General features: G+C 40.5%; 1 protein-coding gene across 1 annotated transcript in view; it reads right to left on the minus strand.

The window, feature by feature from the left end:
- Positions 1-23149, minus strand: part of Pkd2 (polycystin 2, transient receptor potential cation channel) — a 42762-nt gene that overhangs the window by 15349 nt on the left and 4264 nt on the right. The window contains exons 2-7 of the mRNA XM_045143767.1: positions 19868-19981; positions 16471-16604; positions 14845-15095; positions 7649-7873; positions 5207-5435; positions 2195-2362 (exon numbers count right to left, since the gene is read on the minus strand). Of these exons, the coding sequence (XP_044999702.1) occupies positions 2195-2362; positions 5207-5435; positions 7649-7873; positions 14845-15095; positions 16471-16604; positions 19868-19981 (1121 nt within the window). The remainder of the gene's footprint in view (positions 1-2194; positions 2363-5206; positions 5436-7648; positions 7874-14844; positions 15096-16470; positions 16605-19867; positions 19982-23149) is intronic.

A 23149-nucleotide genomic window follows, 5' to 3' on the forward strand; every position in this document is an offset into this window, starting at 1 on the left:
GGAAGGAAGAATAAACCTACTGAGTCCCACTGAAGCCTGTTCTAGACAAGGAACTGAGGATGGCTGCCCAGACTCTGCAGTGCACAGCCCAGTGGGCAGGACAACGTATGTGGCTCCAGGTAGAAGATTGTGTGAAACAGCGCATGGGATTATTAGAAGCAGAGTCACAATTCCTGTCTGGAAGACTCTATTGGTCACAGTCTGTGGAGCAAAGCAATAAATAAAGGAGTAACTTCAGGCTCATGTTAGAAGGAAATCTCTAGAATTTTACTTAATGGTCTCTGAAACCTGTTTCTGGGGCTGGAGAGACGGCTTAGTGGTTAAGTGCTTGCCTGTGAAGCCTAAGGACCCCAGTTCGAGGCTCAATCCTCCAGGACCCACGTTAACCAGATGTGCAAGGGGGTGCACACATCTGAAGTTTGTTTGAGGTGCCTGGAAGCCTTGACACACCCATTCCTCTCTCTCTCTGCCTCTTTCTTTGTCTGTCGCTCTCAAATAAATAAACAAAAATTTAAAAAAAAAACTTTCTGTACACACACACACACACACACACACACACACACACACAATCTTCTGAAGGTTATTGTAACCGCTGTCACTTAAAGGAAATTCCCATTCATCGCTTACTCTGCAGTGCTGGGGGAGGAACCCAGGGCCTCATACGTGCCAGGCAAGGGCTCTGACAATGAGTTACATCACCAGCCCCAATTCTTTTTTTTTTTTTTTTGGTTTATCGAGGTAGGGTTTCACTCTAGCTCAGGCTGACCTAACTATGTAGTCTCAGGGTGGCCTCGAACTCACGGCGATCCTCCTACCTCTGCTTCCTGAGTGCTGGGATTAAAAGCATGTGCCACCACGCCCAGCTCCAGCCCCAATTCTTATTCATGTTATAAGGCTAGATGTGTTAGCAATGGCTAATCTCTAACAAGTAGGCAAACGAATAATGGTATGAGACACAGGATGAAGTCTGCGTGCTTTAGTTAACCTCAGACCTTCCAGGCATCAACAATTCAGGAAAATACACAGCTGCTGGTAAGTGCCTTCAGTAGAAGTTGCTTAACTGAACTTTCTGTACTGGTGGAAATGATCTGCTATTTCTACTCCCCAACAGAGTAGCTACTGGCAACACTAAGCACCGTAAATGTGCCTAGTGGGTAGGAAGAACTGAAATTGCATTTCAATTTAATCTTCACTTAAAGTTATTATTTTATTTTTTATTGACAACTTCCATGAATGTAAACAATATCCCATGGTAATTCCCTCCCTCTCTCCACTCTCCCTTTTGAAACTCCACTCTCCATCATGTCTGCTCCCCCTCTCAATCAGTCTCTCTTTTATTTTGATGTCATCATCTTTTCCTCCTATTATGATGGTCTTGTGTAGGTGGTGTCAGGCACTGTGAGGTCATGGATATACAGGCCATTTTGTGTCTGGAGGAGCACGCTGCAAGGAGTCCTACCCTTCCTTTGGCTCTTACATTCTTTCCACCTCCTCTTCCACCTCCAACCCTTCATTTAAATTATGTGCACTGCACATGGAACCAGGAGCCACTTGGAGGCAGGCAGGCAGGGCCTCCACGGTGAATTCTCACTAGTGGCTGCCTCACAAAGACTGACATTTCCTGCAGCTCCAGAATTGAGGCTCACTGTCCGTGAGATGCCACCATGCTTTCATACTCTGGGAAATGCACACTACACCTCAGGACAGGAAGAAAATGAGTGGGGCAAGAACTACTTGGGCTTTTCTAAGGTAGTCACAATTCTGGGTGGAACTTTCTCTGGATGCCTCCTGAGGAGGCTTCTGCAGCCACTGTTTTCTGGGGCAGCTCCTCTCTCCCTCACACCTCCACTTCTTTCTGAGTTCCTTTCCATCTCCTCTCACACATAGGAGGTGAAATTCAGACCTACCACTATGTTAGAGTAGCCTTGAACCCCAGGATCAGAGAACAGTGAAAAGGTTTCATATAATATGTGTTAAAGGAAACTCACAGAGTGGGATATGGTAAGAAAAACAGCAGGAGCCTCATCCAAGGTAGGAATGGTCACAAGCGTCCCACAGGGTGCTTGATGTAAATTATGGAACAGCCTGGGCTGGCCAAAAAGGCAAATTCAAGTTTCCCAATACTGTGTGTGATTCATGTTAGCGAAAAGAAAAAGAATATATTAACATGCAGAATTTGAAATAAATAAATTACCTTAACCCAGACAAAAAATACTGTGACAGCAGCTATGTTGTTGAACTGTCTTTGCCAGTATGCCACATGCTCAAAGTTGGGGAAAGTATTTTGATCTTCCAGAAACTGAAGTAGGCCCTCCACACGTGATGTTTGGTAAATGTTGATTATGATAGCTATCACCGATAACTGGAAAACAAAAGATTTATATTTACCACATTGCTTTAGAAATATATAATAACCTCATAGATGACTTTTCCTACTAATATAGGGATTACAGGGCTGACTGTAGTACTCACCTAAAGGCACTCAAGAAAGTGACTCAAAGTGGAGTGCTGAGTATGGCCATAAAGTGCGTGAACAACATATTCTCTGTATTTCCATAGGAACAGGAATCCAGTGAGAATAAATGCATGTGTGTGCACACACCCAAGAAGTGATAATAAAACAAACCCAAATTCAAATGGCAATGTTTTCTGCCTGGCAGCCAGTCATGGCTAAAAAAAAAAGCCAAACTCACTATCTTCCTTTTTTTTTTTAATGCAGAAAGGATTTCCAATCAATCTTATACTTTGTGTTGCTGGCTTTAATATGTTATTTGTACTCTCTGGGACACAATGAAAATGTCTTTGTTCATGGGGTCAGCTAGGAGGGATGAAGAAGCCAGGTTGGTTAAGCAATTCCAATAATAATTCTTTACCAACTCTGATGAGGTAATTTGTTATCTCTTCAAGATGTCCTTTATGCAAACAAAACCAATACCATATGAATACATTAGCTTTCCTTCTGAGTTTTCTTCCAAAAGAGAATGAGAAAGCAGAGATTTTGTGACCACATAGCTGAACTTCCTTCTAACCAGAACACAAGCTGCAGGAGGGAGGAAGCTATGACTGTCTTCTGTATCCCTGGGTCTCCAGTGCCTGGAACAATGCCAGGCACATAGGAGGTGCTCAGGGAGCATTTGTTGAGTAAACGACTGTTTTCATTCAGTGCAGCTAAGCAATCAATATTTATTCAGACTTTTAAAGTCTTCTTTTTTCAGTTTTTCCTGTGACTTTTGAAAGACAAATGACAAGGACCAATGGCTGATTGATATAAGCCTGGAGACATCGGAGTATTTGCTGAGACAAAATAAGACGATAGGAAATAATTCCAAAATCATTTAGGTATGTCAGGTTTTAGATGAATTCTTACAAATTGGTTTTTCGAGGTAGGGTTTCACTCTAGTCCAGGCTTACCTGGATAGTCTCAGGGTGGTCTTGAACTCACAGTGATCCACCTACCTCTACCTCCCAAGTGCTGGGATTAAAGGTGTGCACCCTTAGGCCTGGCTGTTTTTTTTTTTAAGAGCCCTTGATGGTCCAATGAAATGAGGGCATATTTGGGAAAAACCAGTAAGCATACCCTTTCTCCTACTGGTAATGCTTTCAGAATGTGTGGATCAAGTAGCCACCTTGATTTGGGCAAACTGTGTGAATATTACAAGAACATCATGAAAGGTGGGAGGCACTAGAGTTCAAGGGGTCTCACACCGTATGTATTCTATAGTAATATATATATATATATATATATATATATATATATATATATATATACACACACACACACATATATATCAAGTAGAAGCACTTTCTAAAGCACAAATGTACCAACTCAATTAGGCAGAGGCAGAGCAGGTAAGAGAACCAATGTAATGATTAAACAAACTTTCTTATATGAAAAACATTTGGAAACGTGCCTAACATTTTAGTCTCTAAAATGTGAGCTGTTATATTATTATTATTATTGGTCCTAATAGGTGCCCATGCATACATCTCCCCATTGTTCTTTTTCATGTGTTAAGTATTTGTTCCCTCACATATGAATAACACAGTTTTTACATTTCACAACTTCTAGTGAGCAATGACTTAATATTTAATAAACTCTGAACTTTGGTTAGGGAAAAGAATAACTCTCAATAGGAAAGCTAATGGAAGGGAGAATACTAATGGGCTAATGTGGCATATTTTCAGACTTTAGAGTCATTTCTATGGTGGAGCAGTGAAAAGCAAATAGTAATATGTAATACAGCCATGTCAAACAGAATGGTTAAGTCTGTGATAGGCACACTCTGGTATGTTGAAATGTATAAAACACAGTAAAAGTTAATCTGTTGTTGCTGAACACAAAGATTTTATTTTATACTTTTACTCTAAAACCTAGAGAAGGAACTGATTATGTTAATTAAGTTTGGATGAAAGGAAAACAAAAGAGACAAGCACTAGAAATGACAGTTGGATCAAGGCCAGTATGATACTAGATTGACTACTGAGGAACACAAATTTTGTTTCCTATTCAGAATAGGAAATTCTAAACACCAGGAGGTTTTCTCTGTTACTCAAAACATTTTTAGGCCATGTCTTCTTGACACAATTTGACATATTTACAAAAAAACATAAATTAATTTTTATGAGCAGTTAAAATATCACTAACAAAAAAACATAATTACTTAATGTACATGTCTTATATGGCATGCTAAAGCCAAATTTGAATTATTAGGTTATACTTATCCATGTGGAAAAGTTAGAGTTTAGTATAAATGTCTGTCTGCTTCCTAGTCAGAAAGGTTCCTCACACAAAATGAGAAAATACATATAAGACAGAAGTTGATATAAATGAAAGGAAACAATAGACTTTCTTCTGGGCTTAAAGATCCACAATACTGGGTTGGAGAGATGGCTCAACAGTTAAGGTGCTTGCCTGCAAAGCCTAGGGACCCAGGTTCAATTCCCCAGTACCCACGTAAAGCCAAATGTACAAGGTGGCACATGTGCCTGTAGTTTGCAGTGGCTGGAGGCCCTAGTATGCCCATTCTCTCTCTTCTCTCCTCCTCTTTCTCACTATCTCCCTCAAATAAATAAATAAAATATTATCAAAAACACAGATTCATAATGCTGAGATCAAAGATCACTACTAACCGGCTTTTAGAATAAAGCAGGGAAAATAAAATAAAAGAGAATATAGTAGAGAATTTGGCATTTTTCTCCAACCTACCACAATAATCACAACATCCAGACAATTCCAAAAACTCCTGAAATAATGAAGTTTGTGAATACGAATTTCCAGTATTTCTTCCACCACATAGTAAAAGATAAAAAAACAAAAGATGATTTCACAGGCTGCCAGGAAGAAGTCAAAAGTTGTCACGTAGCGGATCAACTTGACAGGCTGAAACTGCCAAGAGGGGACCACACCTCCTGTAGCTGGGAATTCAACCAATAACCTGCATCGCAAAAAGAACATTTAAAACCGAAATGCACAGATATAGTCAAGAAAGCATGGCTTTGTATTCTTTTCCTCTACCACAAGTCACCTAAGCTAGTGGAAAACCATTTTTATTGTGGCTAACACCTCCATTCTTGGAGGAGCATTGTTGTAAAACAAACTGACTTCCAAGTCCTCCTGTCCCAAAGGAGTTACTTCCACCCTAGGACTCCATCTGCTCTCTCTCTCTCTCTCTCTCTCTCTCTCTCTCTCTGTGTGTGTGTGTGTGTGTGTGTGTGTGTGTGTAAAACTAATAGTTTATCAACAAACCAATCTTTCTAGGTCTTTACTGATCTGCTTGAGAAGTAGGATACATATCTTGTTATATATTATACACACATATAGCAACATACACAGTCCTGATAAGGACTCTCTCATTCATCTAGTAGTTAAGTGACACCTAATTAGCACTTTTGTTGGTATCAAGGCTGTTTTTTTTTTCTCCTTCCCAAGGGAGAAACTGTAATTCAGACACTCAGTAACCATCTAATGGCTCCAACAGTCCCATGAGTGTTTTACATCCACACTCTTAGCACCGATCGTTACTGCTTTAGTACAACTGAACTGAGGGTTTTCTTACCAAATTCCCATTTTGCAAGTGTCACACTGAGAAAGTTAAATAATTCACTTGCTAGAAATGCCTTCCTATAACCTAGGATTAGAATATCTAGCTCTATAACTTGAGAGCTTAGACGCCCTCAGGCAGGTGTTACGCATCATTAGCGGCCACACCAGGAACCTGAGTTTCTAAGACACACATAAGTTCCAGCAATGCCTGAATCAAGACAGGGACTGCAGCAAATGGGAATGCCTCTTCATAATTTTTTCTGTTCTTTCATGCCTGTCTAATGTGTTGGAGTAGCAGTGACAGCCTCAGTGTAAGCTCATGATGGAGGGGCGTGGCCTCTGTATGTCAAGGCATTTTTCTCTGGCATACTTGAGTCTGCAGTTGCCAACCACTTCTTATAAAGCAGTGTAGAGGATCCAAGTAATTATTTTAATGATGTTCATCCTTCAAGCACAGAGAGGAAGTGACAGACACAATCATCCTATAATTAGACATTTTCTAAGACATCAGCATTGCCCTTCTACATTAACCTCTTTGGGTTTTCACTAGAATCCTTAGGAAATGCATAGTAATACTTGAAACCTTTTTCACTCATTTCTAATAATGAAGAGCCACTTAATTTAAAGTGATACTGTTTTCAGCATAAGTTGGTAAGTATAAATACTGGGAAAAACCAACTGATTATTAAATCAGAGTTGAATCTAGTGTGACAAATTATGGCAAAATACTGATATCATGAGAACATGTCATCTTATTTTGTTTGGCTATATATAGAGAATCCATGTGAGCCATGGTTGAATGTTGCTGACCAGATATCCAGTGGGAACTGACTAGCCCTTGCCTCACTCTACTTTTTTTTTTTTTTAATTTTAAGCAACACTTACTAATTTAAAATACTTCATAGCTTGGGCTGGAGAGATAGCTCAGCAGTTAGGCACCTGCCTAGGGTTCAATTCCCCTGTACTCACATAAAGCTAGATGCACAAAGTGGCACAAGCATCTGGAGTTTATTTGCAGCAGCTGGAAGCCCTGGCATGCCCATTCTCTCTGTTGTCTCTATCTCTCTTTGTTTGCACATAAATAAATATTTTTTAAAGGGGTTGGAGAGATGGCTTAGCAGTTATGGTGCTTGCCTGCAAAGACTGAGGACCCAGGCTTGATTTCCCAACACCCCCATAAGCCAGATTCACAAGGTGGCAGATGCAACTGGAGTTCATTTGCAATGGCTAGAGACCTTGGTACATCCATTCTCCCTGTCTCTCTCTCTCTCCCTGTCTCTCTCTCTCTTTCTCTCTCTCCTTCTCTCTCTCAAATAAATAAATGCATTTTAAAACTATTTTAAAAATACTACATATTATTTAAAAAAATACATAACTTATTTCTTTTATTTTTATTGAATGTAAGCTGTTCAAATGCAGGATCCTTTGTTTTCCCAAATATCCTTATCCCTCTGAGCCTGAGGGTTTCTACTTCATACTTGCTATGGCTTGGATCTCTGACATCCTCCTCAAGCCAGCCATAGGAATAGTTGCATGGCCCAGCTCCCGAATAGGCTTAGTAGACAATTCCCCACCAGCAGAAAGGATGGAGCTCAGAGAACACACCTGACCACGCAGAACAGGTTAATGTTTGCATTGTACACGGAAAAGTCAATGAAGGTTGCTCGCGTTCCTCGGTCCAGCCAGACATGCTTCCTGAGTCCAGCAATCTGGGCAGCTGTTTCCTCTCTGGTTCTTGACAAGTCCAGGTAATAGCCAGCTCCACTGTACGTCGTGATTATTCCCCAGGAGCTACTCCCATTTAAGTCCTTTTCACTTGTATAGATCCATCTAATTAAGAAACAAAGACAAAAAACAAAACAGGTAAAATCAGTAGAAGACTTGGCTCCTGTTAAGAATAAGGAGGGAGGAAATGATGTGCTTGACAGGATGCTCCATGTGTTTTCCTCTACAGTAATTGCCTCAGTGTGATAATATGGGCCCTGAGGCTTACTGAGATCAGTTTATTTCCACAGTGACTGAGGTTAGAGTCAAGAACCCACACTAGGTTAATCTGTCCACAAAGCCTGGGCCACCAGGTCTGGGTTCCCACAGTTCTTTCCTGGTAACAGATTCAGGGATGAGGTTACTTGAGGCTCCCAGTGAAAACTATAAACAACAGGGGCAAACCCACTAAGTGACTCACTGTCTAATCCCCCCCCACACACCGCTTCCTTATACAATGAGATGGTACCTGTCTTAGAAATGCTCTGTATGGGGGAGATGAGGTACATTCACAAATAGCGTCTGGCCCAGAGTAGCAGCTAAATAAACTTCTCTCATGAATGTTGCCAGAGATTAAGTCTGTGAGCATGCTTTGCAAGAACTAGAAGTAACATTGAAAGGTATAATCACTGTCATATAAACTGGAAGGAATATTTAACAAAAACTATTCAGTACCCTTTCTCTAAATCTCCTGATTTTTACTGTTTGTGTATAAATTAAACTAAGTATACTGTATGCAGGATGGTAGACAAATAATCTAGTCATCAAACAGAGGTTTGCCTAAGCTCTCATGAAAAGATGACCTGAGAGAATTACCTGTAGTTTAGAAGATAACTGCCTGTAATGTTCCCTGAGATGAATAACCACACAAGGCCACCCCGAAACAACTTGCGAGCCCTTCCCATTCTCTAGAGTAACCATAGTAATTCCCAAATTATATGTGCCCTCCCCATGTGTAGCCTTAACAAAACAGAAAAGGAAAACATTGATCAGTGCCACTAACACAAAATTTGTCACTCCATAATGACACAGTTTTAAGACAGGAGAGTTGAAGACCCCTGTAACAAGCAGATGATAGAAAAAAGAACTCTGAAATTCCCAACTGGCTCAAAGGTGCCATGGTGGGGAACTCAGGATCTGAAGAAGGCTTAAGGTCAATCTTTTGGCTGACATAATCACAGGCCCCTGCATTTTCATATCTTCAAGTTCCAACAGTCTCTGCTCTTCACCATCAAAGCAAACCACCCTGACCATCAGTATGTACTCAGGAAACTGGCTTTCAGTTGGACCATTCTGACAGATGTAGGTCTACATGATGGGAACAGTGGGCTACACTGCAGAGGGAAGTGGAGTCTAGTATGGCCAGGACAGGCAGGAGCACTCCGTGCTAGTACCTCATGCCCCTAGTGCAGACTGCTTTGGTTGGATGACCTTCCACGCTCTTCATGCCTCGTGGTACTTGGTGGGAACACAGCTGCAGCTCTAGGATTTCTCATACCCATACATACACTGGTCGACAACTCTGGTGAGAAGGAATCTCCAAATGAGAGGTCAGTGCACTCCACTAGCAGGAGCAGTTGAGGGAAGCTCTTACACTCCCTGCATGGTCAGGAATTTAGTCTAAAAGTGAGTGCTGTCTTGGCTTGAGCAATTGTCATTAAAGTAGGGCTCAGCTCCATACAGCCATTTTTTGTTTGAGAAGTCTGGAACTGAAAAAGTAACAGACACTTCCTCCCCACATATCCAGTGGAGTTCCAATGAGAAATCTCTCCCCGCAAAACATGTATCCCATCCTTATATACAAAAAGGCAGTCACAATCATGAGAGCTTTGAAATAATAAACTTCATTAGAAAAAGGGATAAACAAATGAGAATAAGGGAAGAATGAACTCAGTAATCTAGCACACCTTGAAAATGAATAAGGGAAAAAGAAAAGAACACAGAATACTCATAGCAACTATTAAAAAAAAAGTAAAGGCATTAGTATATACCACCCCCAGCAATAAACCTAAATATAAATGATCTTAACTTTTCAAAGAAAAGATTCAGACTGGATTGAAAACCAAGATCTACCCTTTTGCTATCCAAAAGAAACACATGCTGGCACTCATGCTTTTGATTCCTAGTCGCCAGTCCATGGGACGGTGCTGCCTACCTTCAAGATCAGTGCTTACTCTTCTGTTAAACCTTTCTGGAAATGCCTGACAGTCACACCACTAGGTGCTGTCAAATACAGACAAGTTGATTAACCATTAACATTAACCATCACACAGATCTAATGGAAATCTACACAATATTACAAATATTGCAGTTATATATTCTCCTCAGCAACCCATGGAAGGTTCTTCAAATAGATCACATCTTATGAGACACAAAAAACATTAAAAAATAAATACTTTCTTATATCTTATCAGATCATAATTGAATAAAATTAGAAATAAAAAATTTGGTGCAAGAATGGATCTTAAAGTCTTATCACACACAAAAATGTGTGAGGGGATAAATGTGTCAATTAGATTAATAGTGTTAATTATTTCACTATATGTATGTATGTATATATATGTGTGTGTGTATATATATATATATGTGTGTGTGTGTGTGTGTGTGTATGTGTGTGTGTGTGTATATATATATATTTGTTGTTGTTGTTGTTTTGAGGTAGGGTCTCACTCTAGCCCAGGCTGACCTGGAATTCATTATGTAGTCTCAGGCCTCGAACTCACAGAAATCCTCCTACCTCTGCCTCCTGAGTGCTGGAATTAAAGGCGTGCACCACCACACCCGGCTACAATATATATTTCTACTAAACATCTTGATGCATGCTGTTTTTATTCCTTCATAAAGCTAAAAACTGCTGCAAGTAAAAAGAAGTCAGACATAGGCAACCAACTAATCTATAGAAAATATACAAAAAAATGGAGAGTGAACAGCAATCTTTTGAATGATCAATGGCTTATTGAAGAAGTTGAGGGGAAAAAATTTAAGTCCCAAAGTGAAATAAAGTGAAAAAAAATACTATTTAACAACTGGGATTCAGGATAGGAAGCTTATAGAAGAAATACTACTAGATGTAAACAGACAAATTAACCTAACTCAGTAACAGTAGTGACTTCAATACCACACTCTCACCAATAGACGTTCCTACGTACCCCCCAAAAGAGAAAGACAGAGAGGAAAAAGAAAGAGGGGGGGGGACAAACACTGGAGTTAAAAAAATATTAAATGGACCTAACAAACATATATAGAATATGCCATACAAACATTGAAGAACATACACTTCTCAGAGTCCCAGGGAAATACTCCTAAAATAGATGATCTAATAGGATACAAAGCAAGTTTTAACAAATACAGAAAAAAAATTTAATAATTTCTGGGTTTCTACCTAGTCAGAATGGGATAACCACAAGAGTAACTACAAAACATAAAGAAACTCACGGAGATTGAATGACACACTTTTTTTTGTTTGTTTTTTGAGGTAGGGTCTCGCTCTGGCCCAGGCTGACCTGGAATTCACTATGAAGTCTCAGGCTGGCCTCAAACTCATCGTGATCCTCCTCCCAAGTGCTGGGATTAAAAGCGTGTGCCACCACGCCCAGCTTGAACAACACATTTTTAAACGATGAAGAGGAATCATCAAAGAAATCAAATGAAAATTAGAAAAATTCTAAAATCAACTGAAAATGAAAGTATAACATAGCAAAACCTAGGGGATACATGGAAAACAACCCTAACAGGAAAGTTTATGGCTACAAATGACTTTGTTAAAAAAAAAAAAAAAGTCAGAGTTTTCAAATAAATAACCCAACAGTGCACATTAGGGTCTCAAGGAACAAAACAAAAAGTCAAATTTGGGCTGGAGAGATTGCTTAGTAGTTAAGATGCTTGCCTACAAAGCCAAAGGACCCAAGTTTGATTCACGAAGATCCACATAAGCCACATGCATAAGCTAGTCCACACATCTGGAATTTGTTTGCAGCAGCTGGAAGCCCTGGTGTACCCATTCTTTATATCTGCTTCTTTCTTTCTCAAATAAATTAATACATACATAAATTATATATGTAACATATATATATATTGTTTGTTTTGTTTTGTTTTTTTTCGAGGTAGGGTCTCACTCTAGCTCAGGATGACCTGGAATTCCCTCTGTAGTCTCAGGGTAGCCTTGAACTCACAGCTATCCTTCTACCTCTGCCTCCTGAATGCTGGGATTAAAGGCATGTACCACCATGCCCTGCAATAAATAATATTTTTTAAAGCCAAACTTAAGTACAGTAAACTTAAAGAAATTATGGTAGAAATTAATGATATAAAGGGAATAAAAAGGGAGGGGGGACTTAATAGGATGGTATTATATATGTGTAAGTAGACAAACAAATTAATGGGGGTGAAAAGGCCTAAGTGAAGTCAGGGGAAGAGATTGAGTAAAGGAATGGTGGAGGGAGGGCTAATCAAAATCTAAGAGGATATAAATAAATCATATGGAAACTTACTTTTTTGGACAATGGAATACACAGGAGCCATAGATTGTTATGGGATGGGATACCTTCCAGTGAGTTATTGGCCAGGGAGGACCCTGATGCCCCCAAACCATTACAGGCCATTGCCGAGGCCCTTGGTTTCCCACCAGGAATAGATGGTAAGACCCTGCTGCTTAAGACTGCACATACTTGGGCTGCGAGGTCAATGAGCTGAAAACCTCCTCCATGTAGACCAGCTGACAGAGCTGGAAAAAGCCATGCTGCATGCAGTTCAATGGGAGAGAAATCATTAGTGAATATACCCAACAGTGGACACTACAAGCCTTATATTTGGTCAGCCAGGTCAAATGAGCCAACAGGTGCAATAGTGGCATGTCTATTATGGGAGAAAGCAACCACCCTCGAATTGGACTAGAGGCCAACTCCATGGGAGGGACTACATCCCTGATACTGAAAACCTACAACATGGGTGGTCATGAGCCCTAGGAGTATAATGTCTGCTGCTTTCTGGTTAAATGTATATACTATGCTCACCTAACTGCCCAGTAAGCACATCTCTTAATGTTCATACCCATATATTAATGCTACTCTTACTTTTGGTTACAGAACCTTCTCTTTTCAGATGGCAGTGACCTTGGGATGACTCAGAAGGTACCATGGTGCTGAGAAGAAATGACAGAGGAATGCTCAGCACTGAAATATCTCTATCACACCTTCCTTGGTTCAGGGTCCATTGGGGAAGAGGTGGCAGAAAGAATGTAAGAGCCAAAGGAAGGGTAGGACTCCTTACAATGTGTTCTTCCAGATACAAAATAGCCTGGATATCCATGACCTCACAGTGCCTGAAACTACCTACAGAAGACCATCATAATAGAAGGAAAAGATCATGACATCAAAATAAAAGAGAAACTGATTGAGAGGAGAAGGGGATATGATAGAGAGTAAAGTTTCAAAGGGGAAAGTGGGAGGAGAGAGGGAATTACCATGGGATATTGCTTACAATAATGGAAGTTGTCAATAAAATTAATAATAAAAGAAAAAAAGAGGTGAAAAGGGAGATATTATATAACAGATATCAATGAAATTCTGAAATAACTTAAAGATTTTTATCCACTAAATTTGAAAACTTAAAAGAAGTGGATATAATTTATAGATGCACATGACCTACCAAAGCTAAACCAAGATGAGATAAGCAATTTAAACAGATATATAAGAATCAATTACACTGAAGTAGCAACTTAAAAAAACGAGTCCAGCCACTATGGAAATTAGTAAGAAAGTTTTCCCAAACACCTAAAAATAGATCTATATTACCTAGCACTCTTAGTACTTACCCAAAATATTCCATTCCAACATGCCACAGAGATACCTGTGCATCGATGCTTACTGCAGCACTATTCATGACAGCTGACTTACAGAACCAATCTCAGTGTCAAGTAACAGAGAAATGGATAAAAACAAATGTGGTATATGTACACAGTGGAATCTTTTAAGTTATTAATAATTAAGTTAAGTAGTTTGAAGGAAAATGGTTGAAACTAGGGAAAATCATATTAAGCGAATTAAGCCAGTCTCAGAAAGACATGTTTTCTCTCATTTGTGGTTCCTAGATTTTATGGAGATGCATAAAGTCATGTTTGCAAGCATATCAGGAAAGTGCAAGGAATGCTGTCTTGGTGGGCAAAGGGGACTAATAATGGGAGGTGGAAGGAAGGTGCAAGCAGAGTGTAGAGGGTACAGGGGGGTGTGCTCAACATACAGTGTATAATGTTTGACTGTGTCTTTATGCAGCACAGTATATATGACTTAAAAAATTAAGTGTGGGCTGGAGAGATGGCTTAGCGGTTAAGCGCTTGCCTGTGAAGCCTAAGGACCCCGGGTAGAGGCTCGGTTCCTCAGGACCCACGTTAGCCAGATGCACAAGGGGGCGCACGCACCTGGAGTTCGTTTGCAGTGGCTGGAGGCCCTGGCGCGCCCATTCTCTCTCTCTCTATCTGCCTATTTCTCTCTCTGTCTGTCGCTCTCAAATAAATAAAAAATAACAAAACAAGTAAAAAAAAATTAAGTCTCTCTTCAAGAATTACAAACTGTCTGAAATGGAGACAGGGAATTCTGAAGATGGTATGTATGCCAACAATCATACTCTGGTGGTGGGTGTAGGAGCAAGTCTAAGAGGGAGGGAGGTGGAAAAGACCAGAAGGAAATTAAGCAGAATGCCTATCAGTAAAAAATAAAGAATAAGAAAAATTCAACTTTAAATAATTACATTCTGTATGAGCTACGAAAGAATTTCTGAACTTCCTTGTCATCATGAAGGAAACAATCTTATTGGAACCATCAAAACAGGATTCAGCACCTTAAAATCTTCAAAGGCTCAGATCATTTCTTTTTCTTGGGCTACGAGGTCAATAACTTACCCTTTTCAAACGTGCATGGAGAAATGAAAAGAGGGAGGAAAGTTAGAGAAAACTGATGAGGCCCTAAAGGCATCCTCTTGATGAAGAAGTCCCTGGATGACTTGGTGAATGTCACTGGATGTCCATGGTCGAGGATACTTACGCGGTTCCATTTCGAGGACCAAACGGAGCCCTGTCCTCACTACTGGCAGAGTAGACATCATAGCACTCTTTAATCTCATCTCTCAGGTCCTGGGGGATGGAACAGGACCCATTTCTGACTCTGAGCTGGCGAAGGCGTGGCACTCCTAGCAGCAGGTTCTCGTAGAAGATGAAGCTGCGGTGGTCAGCTGCTGCTTGGTCATTGGCCTTCGCATTCCAGTACAGCCCGTCCAGGAAGGAGCCTTCTGTGAACTGAAGGGAAAGAAACACTTGAAAGCTGCCAAGCTTAGCGTCGTCTTGCTCCTGCCTAGAGTGTCTGCCTAACAACATGAGCCCAGCAAGGGTGGCTTTGTTGTTGGAAAATTAAAGGTTTGGATCTTGCGGTCACTTTGCTAGCCGTAAGGCTTGAGTAGAAGCCTGAGCTGGTTCTCACATGGAAAAGCTATCTTTTGTGCACTTGGTGCTCTTGGCACAAGGTCAGTTCTTAATAAATATCAACTCTGATTTCTGATCTGTTCTGAGACTAAAGGCCATAGGACAGGCAGGCTTCATAAACTACAAAGGTCATTAGTTCCACATAATCGTGAGCATCTGTGGAGAGAGAAGGCCAATGTGTTTTATAATCTTGCCTATTTGATCCTTTCACACTATATGGAATCCCTCCACCCCACCCTGCCCCTCCTCCCTACAGCCTGACAGATATTACTATGGAATAATGTACACGAGAAATGTCTTGTTCATAGAAGCTCTTCTTCAGGGAAGGACCGGTGGAGCTGGAGCCACTTCTCCAAGTGTTGTCGTAATCAGGTGCTTGACGGAGACCTGCCACTCCATTGGAGAAAGGTTGCTATGCAAGAGTGGGTTTGGAGGACAAGTTCTGTTACAAGGCTACAGGGACCAGTTTTCTCTCTTTAAGATCAAGAATTCTGACTTCAGGATTTAGAAAGGATTTTACAAATTATTTTCCCAGGGAGAAATCATGATTTCCTTTTAAATTTTCCTTCTGATTTTTTTTTCTTAGTTTCCAAGCACCATATTATCCAGATTGGGCTAATATTCTTCTCCAATATTACTCATTGCCTATGCCCTACTACTGTTTGAATTTATGACAACAGGAGAAGAGGCTGCATTGGGTTTTATGATAGCAGACTTTGGAAAGAGTGTGCCTATCTCCTATCAGGCTCTGTTCTAGGAGCTGGGGATGGGGCATGTCATTGTCAAAAAGACACAAATCACAAAAAGTAAATAACATGTAACCACAGATTGCTTTTCTGGGCTTTAGATTAAGGGATAATCTTAACAAATATTCAATGGGTCATGAATGAGTAATTAGCTATGATAAAGAAGTTCTCTAGCCAAGTAACCTTAAACAGTTGAGAACTTGAACTCACTTGCCCTATATACAAACTGGGGCACATTATTAGTACTCATCTTACAGATATTCAGTCAGCTAAGGCAGGAAACCCCCACTCCATGCAAGGTATCCTCAAGGTTCTAAATAGATACTCAGGGTAGAAATAGTAAAACTCAATGTAACCTACAACCTCTCTCATAGTGGCAAATGTATTAGCTCTGAACTTATGAAACTACATGTTATCTCTACAAGGTGAAAGTCATTTGAAAATACCTTCCAGAAGTCCTCCATTGAAGAAAGAGTTTTAAAGTTAGTTTTCTCTGTTTTTGACACTGGGGTATCTAGGAAGAGCTGGGACAATGTCCGGGTATAGTAGTACACGTAGGAACTCATCATTCCATAGGTCACTGGAACATGGAAAGAATCAAGTAAGATTCAAAGGAGAGGTGGACATCTTGGATGAACAAATGGCCATATAAGGTCTTCTCTCACCTTTGTCTCCCTTCCCTCACAGTGATCTTGGGGCATTCCTATTGTTCTGGCTTATACAAGAAATATGTAACATTAATATTGGCAAAACAAAATTGGCTCATTATTGAGCATAAAATTGACTTCTAACTTGCTTCTCAGATCACACTCCATGGCTGTTGTGCCCACAACACAACATGAGCCCTGACACCTCTGCACCTGTCCCAATTACTTTGTCCGTAATGACACCAGCAGGCCCTACCTGATTCCCCTAGATTGATTCTTCATTCTTCTCTGTCCTTTGCAGTCTCTGAGGCTTACTTCCAGACTACCACCTGAGGTCCTTGCCCTCAGGGAGAGGGAGGTCTCATTTGTTCCCTTGACCCTCATATTCCATCCTCTCACCATCTGGATGTGAGGTATCAAGAGGATCCTCCAGCCTTGGCATCAGCTGGTAGAGAATTCCTTTTCCCATAGCAACATTGGGCTACCGTCATGCCATTCTCTCCTTTGGACCCCAGGCCTGGAGGTGGTAACCTTCATTAAGTACCACATCTGTCTCTTTACCCTGACAATCTCTGAAAATTGTCCCTTCAGTTAACATGCTTTAATCACCACTTTAGTTCACCAGCAGGCAGATAGCTGCTTATTACCTACCAATCAAATTTTGTATGAAACACTATAATCCAATTAACCCACCCACCCCCTTTTTTTTGGTTTTTCGAGGTAGGGTCTCACTGTAGCCCAGGCTGACCTGGAGTTCACTACATAGTCTCAGGGTGGCCTCGAACTCATGGCAAACCTCCTATCCCCACCTCCTGAGTGCTGGGATTAAAAGCGTGCACCACCCCGCCTGGCTTAAACTCCTATTCCTAATACTCACTAATCATACTGAATGGACTAGGAAGCTGGTGGAAAGGAATTCCAAGGAGATCAGGGTTACTATGGCAGTCATGTGCTTACTTTCTACTTGACCTGGCAAAGTTGTTTAAACACTTCAAGCTTCAGGTTCCTCTCCTGAGAGATGAAATAATTAGTTACCCTACAGAATGTTTGAGTGCTTAAATATAAACAATCAAAATCCATTAATACAGAGGGTAATAAAATATTCAAGAATAGTGATTCTTTCTTCCTAAGTGGTTTGCTACAATACTTTCTTGTAAGTTTGAGCATTTTAGCAAGCACTGTTTTATTTTTTTCTAAGGTAGGCTCTCACTCTAGCCCAGGCTGACCTGTGAGAATTTCACTATGTAGTCTCAGGCTCGCTTTGAACTCCCAGTGTTGAGATTAAAGGTGTGAGCCACCACACCCAGCTAGCAAGCACTCATTTATGTTGGAATCACAGTGACTATAAGTGTAATATGGTATCATTGCCACAATTTGCTAGTGAAGAGCTTCCAGTAGCAGGAAGATACTTTCTATCTTTGTTTGTTTGTTTGTTTGTTTGTTTTTGGTTTTTTGAGGTAGGGTCTCACTCTAGCCCAGGCTGACCAGGAATTCACGATGGAGTCTCAGGGTGGCCTTGAACTCATGGCAATCCTCCTACCTCTGCCTCCCGAGTGCTGGGATTAAAGGCATGCGCCACCATGCCTGGCTTAAAAAAATATATTTTTAAAATTTTGTTTGTTTATTTGAGAGCGACAGACACACATACACACACACAAAGAGAGAGAGAGAGAGAATGAATGAGTGTACCAGGGCCTCCAGCCACTGCAAATGAACTCCAGAGACATGTACCACTTTGTGCATCTGGTTTACAGGGGTACTGGGAAATTGAGCCTTGAACTGGGGTCCTTAGGTTTCACAGGTAAGCACTTAATTGCTAAGCCATCTCTCCAGCCCAAGAAAATATTTTTGTTTATTTATTAAACAGAGAGACACAGAGAACAGTACAACAGGGCCTCTCGCCACTGCAAATGAATTCCAGATGCATGTACCACTCTGTGCATCTGGCTTTATATGGGTACTGGGGAATCAAACCAGGGTCATTAGGCTTTGCAGGCAAGCACCTTAACTGCTGAGCCATCTCTTCGTCCCATATTTTGTATCTTTATTTTATTTTACTTTTGAGAGAGAGAGAAAATGGGAGTACCAAAGCCTTTCAGTTACTGTGAACAAACTCCCAATGAGTGTGCCACCTTGTGTGCATGTGGAACATTGCACACTTGTGTCACTTTGCATCTGGCTATGTGGGACATGGAGATTTGCACATGCATTCTTAGGCTTCACAGGCAAGTGCCTTAACTGCTAAACCATCACCCCAGTGGTATCTTTAACCATATCAATGAACATGCCAATGATGATTAATGCTTACCTGATTTCATAAATCTTCAGGTATCAACAAAGTATCAAGTAAACCTTATACTAAATTATTTTTGTTTAAATGATTTGCAAATCTCAATCTTTCTCAGCCCATTCCACCTTTTCAGCAGCATGAAAAGTTAAGATTATTCAAGGAGAACAGAAAATAATAATAATGTAAGGGTGCTGAGAAGCAGAGATATAATGAATAATTATTACAAAGAACATTCTTCTTCAAGAGCTACCTGACCTGTCACTTCCAAAATGGTCCTGGATCCTGGTTAAGGTTCTGTTTCTTGTGTCATAAAAAGCCTTAAACAGGACACAACAAAATTCATCCTTCAACATGCCTTGACTTGGTATAAGTCATTCATTCATCTGGGACTTTGTGGACTTCGAGGCAAAGGGTTTCTGTGACTGGTTCCTGACCAAGGCTTCCCACCTACCTCTGCCTACCAGAGGTGCAGAAATACATTAAAGGGAGAGAGAACGTATGCTGACTCAGGTCTATACCAGGTTCCTGTACAATCCAGCAATCATTCAAAGATTTGGAAGAAATAAGGCATTTGTAGGCAAGTGCCTTACACCATTTCTCCAGCCCCCTTCACTTGGGCTCTTTACGTATGGCAAACTCCCTCTGTATCTCACAGTGAAAGTGGTCACAACTGGCAATGAATTGGTCAGTCCAACAATGTTGATTTTATTTATTATTAAGTAATTTTTAATTAGTATTCACAATCAAACAGAATGCTACCAAATTCTACACTGGAACTGAAAACAACACTGGGAAGAAAACTGCTGACTTGACTCCTTCTGCTGCATCTGTATTTTTTAGTTATGATTTTGACAGGTCAAACATTTTCAAAATATTTCCATTAGTGAAAGGAAAGAGTCTACTTACAGATACACAAGACTATGAGAAAAAGGAGGTATGTGACCAGTTCCCGAAGAACACTTTTAAGGTATTTCTCTCGATTAGTGGTGCTTTCCTCCATGAGTCTTGTTCCCCAGAGACCTTTAAAATAATGAAAAACAGTATCGTCTTACTTAAGAATTTTCCAAATGACAAAAGAAAGAGCCATTGAATAACTAGTGTGACCTGTAAGGAAAGTGCTCATATATAACTATAAATTTATATGCGTGCAAGTTTGGGTATAACTGAGACACTGATTTCATAACAGTATCTTGTATTTTTATAATATAGCAGGTTCTATGTATCCCCTAAAAACTATAAAAAGTAAGACCTTTTGCTAACTTCCAGGGCAATTAGCAAGCATCTTTTAAAATTTGGAAGGACTGGGAATGAAGGCTATTATAAAGAAGTTTCAGTGACTGCATATCACATAGCTCCTCCAACTTGAGAAAAGATATTCTCGGGGCTCCTCCTGCCACACCCAGGAAGCAGATGATGTGAGTGCAGTGCCAATAACCTTCCAGGACACCCCAGTGAGGAGTCTGGTTGACACATCATTTCAACGTGAAGCATCTAACACAATAGCAGACAAACGTCTCCTTGCTCACCTCTACTCTATAAAAAATCTGATTACCACTGACTGCACTAAGTCCATTTAAGCTGTACAGGTTTTTAAATGCCTATTACTATAGTCCTTTCAGTGGGTGTATATATGCGTGTAGCTGTGTGCTTTGTGTGTGGTGTGCATGCATAGGTATGCAGATGTGAATGCCCTGTGTACACAACACACAGAAGCCAGAGGACTTCAGGCATCCTCCTCGATTGCTCTATGGCAGTCTCTCACATAACCTAGAGCTCATAGTTTTGGGGTTTTTGTTGTTGTTGTTTTGGGGTTTGTTGGCTGACCAGCTCGCTCTAGTGATCTTCCTGTCTCTGCTTCCTCAGTACTTGGGGTGCAGACTATGTTAGGCGTTTTACACAGGTGTTGAGGATGGAACGCAGGTCCTCAAATTTGTACAGCAAATGCTCTTACCCACTGAGCCATCTCTGCAGTCCCCTTGTATTTAAATTAAAGGCAAAAGGTCATCTAACTTCTCCCTCTCTCGCTCTCTCTTTTGGGAAAGTAAAATCAGCAATCATGTTCTGCATTTTAGCAGATGGGAAATGATTTGGGCTCATGAAGTAAGGATGGCATAAGCCTCTGGGAACTTGCTGGAGAGAATTACCACAGTTTTGGATTCAGCCAACACACAGAGACAGCAGCTGTCCAAAGCCCTGTTAATGAACAATGTGGTTAAGTCACACTGTTGATTCCTTGGAAGAACCTTGACATTTTCCAAAAAAGACCAACTTCTCAGTCCTTTCAGTCAGATTAGGCTGGCTGCTCATGGACTCCAACTTGGCCCCCACATGTGCTGCTTGCTTCTACTCTCACAGACTTACCTCTTCCAACAACTGAAACTAAAACCACACACAAGCCACAAACAAGCCACACAGAGAAAAGGAGAAAATCATGTAAGGTCTTTCACTTGGAAGAAATGATTGTATCACTAGCGTTTATATGGTTTTTAGGTCTTGAAATAATATAAGTTCTAATCTTAAATTTGGATATTTCATTTCCTCTTCTTCCTTTGTTCCAAGTTTCCTTTAGGAAAATTGGCATCTGAATTCAGACACTGTGTTACACATCATAAGTTTCACCACTCAGGGTAGAGCATAACTTATGACCAGGTTTGCTGCTGCCAAGATTTGGTAGTTGTCAGAGAATTACTCACTCAGAAGAAATGCAGCATGCAGAATGTTTGTTCGTTGAAACTCTACCATATTAGAGAATTATTACAAATTTAGATGACATGGAAAATTACAACTCAGGATAAAAGAGGCAGCCAAGGTTAGCGTTCGTAGCCCTGGATACAACCACACCAATTCTTTGGCTAGATTTCTTTTGGAGGCCAGGTCAGATATGACACATATATGCAGAGCCTGCTAGCTCCTTTACTACCAGAAAAGATCCATGCCTGGTCTGCTTAGTCAGTGATTTCATTCTTTCCAATGGTTTCTAGACAATCATACACTAAAACATGAATAGCCATGAAAGGTATTACTTGGTCTTTAAAGAGAAAACAACAAACAAACAAACTTCTGATAGACTCTCTTAAGCTAAACTTGAAATGGACTATGGCAATTTAATTTTAGCCTTTGAATGAGACATTACAAATGAAAAGAAACACATCTCCTTTTTATATTTTTATACACTATTCATATTTAAATTTTCTAAATTAAATATTCATGTGTTTTAAATTTTTCATCCCATTTGCCCCCTGGGCATATATAAAGGGTCGACCTTAGGAGAGAGGGCCTCTGCATTGTGAAGGGGGAAAGTGGTTGCTACTATGAACAGACAAATAACTGTCCTCTCAGAGGATGACTTCCCACGGTGAGAAGAGCTGATAGGGTCAAAGTGATCAAAGGCACAAGTCTTGTCCAAAATGCCAGCACTCTGCCTGCACACTTCACAGGTGGCTCAGTTTTACAAATGAAGTGTTCTTTAGAAACATCTTCCCATTTGAGTTAATGGCAACACCCCCAAAATGCAGAATAGAGCCCTTCTTATCCCTCACATGGAGTTAATTCTGTCTTTTTTTTTTTTTTTTTTTTTTTTTGAGTAGGGTCTCTCTCTGGTTCAGGCTGACCTGGAATTAACTATGTAGTTTCAGGGTAGCCTCAAATTCATGGAGGTCCTCCTACCTCTGCCTCCCAAGTGCTGGGATTAAAGGCATGCACCACCACACCCTGCTTTAATTCTGTAATTCTTTATATTTTGATTAATTGAATCAGTTTTCTTATAACCCAGGCTGGCCTCTCAAACTTGCAATGATTCTCCTTCTCTGCCTCCCTTGTGCTAGGATAATAGGTGCATATGTGCACTCTTGGCCTGATTCTATAACTTTGAGGCTTGTCTTTTTTTTTTCTTCAGTCTTTTATTTATTTACTTATTTTTTTAATTTTTATTAGCATTTTCCATGATTATAAAAAAATCCCATGTTAATTCCCCCCCCCCCCCACTTTCTCCTTTGAAATTCCATTCTGCATCATATTACCTCCCCATAACAATCTGTCTTTTCTTTAATCTAGGTGCCTTACATCCTAGCCCATGTGCCTGGATGCAGCTCTGGTCACCCTTCCCTGTCTTGGCCAGCCCCCTCCTGACCTTCCCCTCACCTCTATCCTGGTGCAATCATGTAAGCCTTTTTCTGTGAAGCCTCTCTC

The sequence above is a fragment of the Jaculus jaculus genome, chromosome 2 (assembly GCF_020740685.1).
Source record: "Jaculus jaculus isolate mJacJac1 chromosome 2, mJacJac1.mat.Y.cur, whole genome shotgun sequence".
NCBI lineage: Eukaryota > Metazoa > Chordata > Mammalia > Rodentia > Dipodidae > Jaculus > Jaculus jaculus.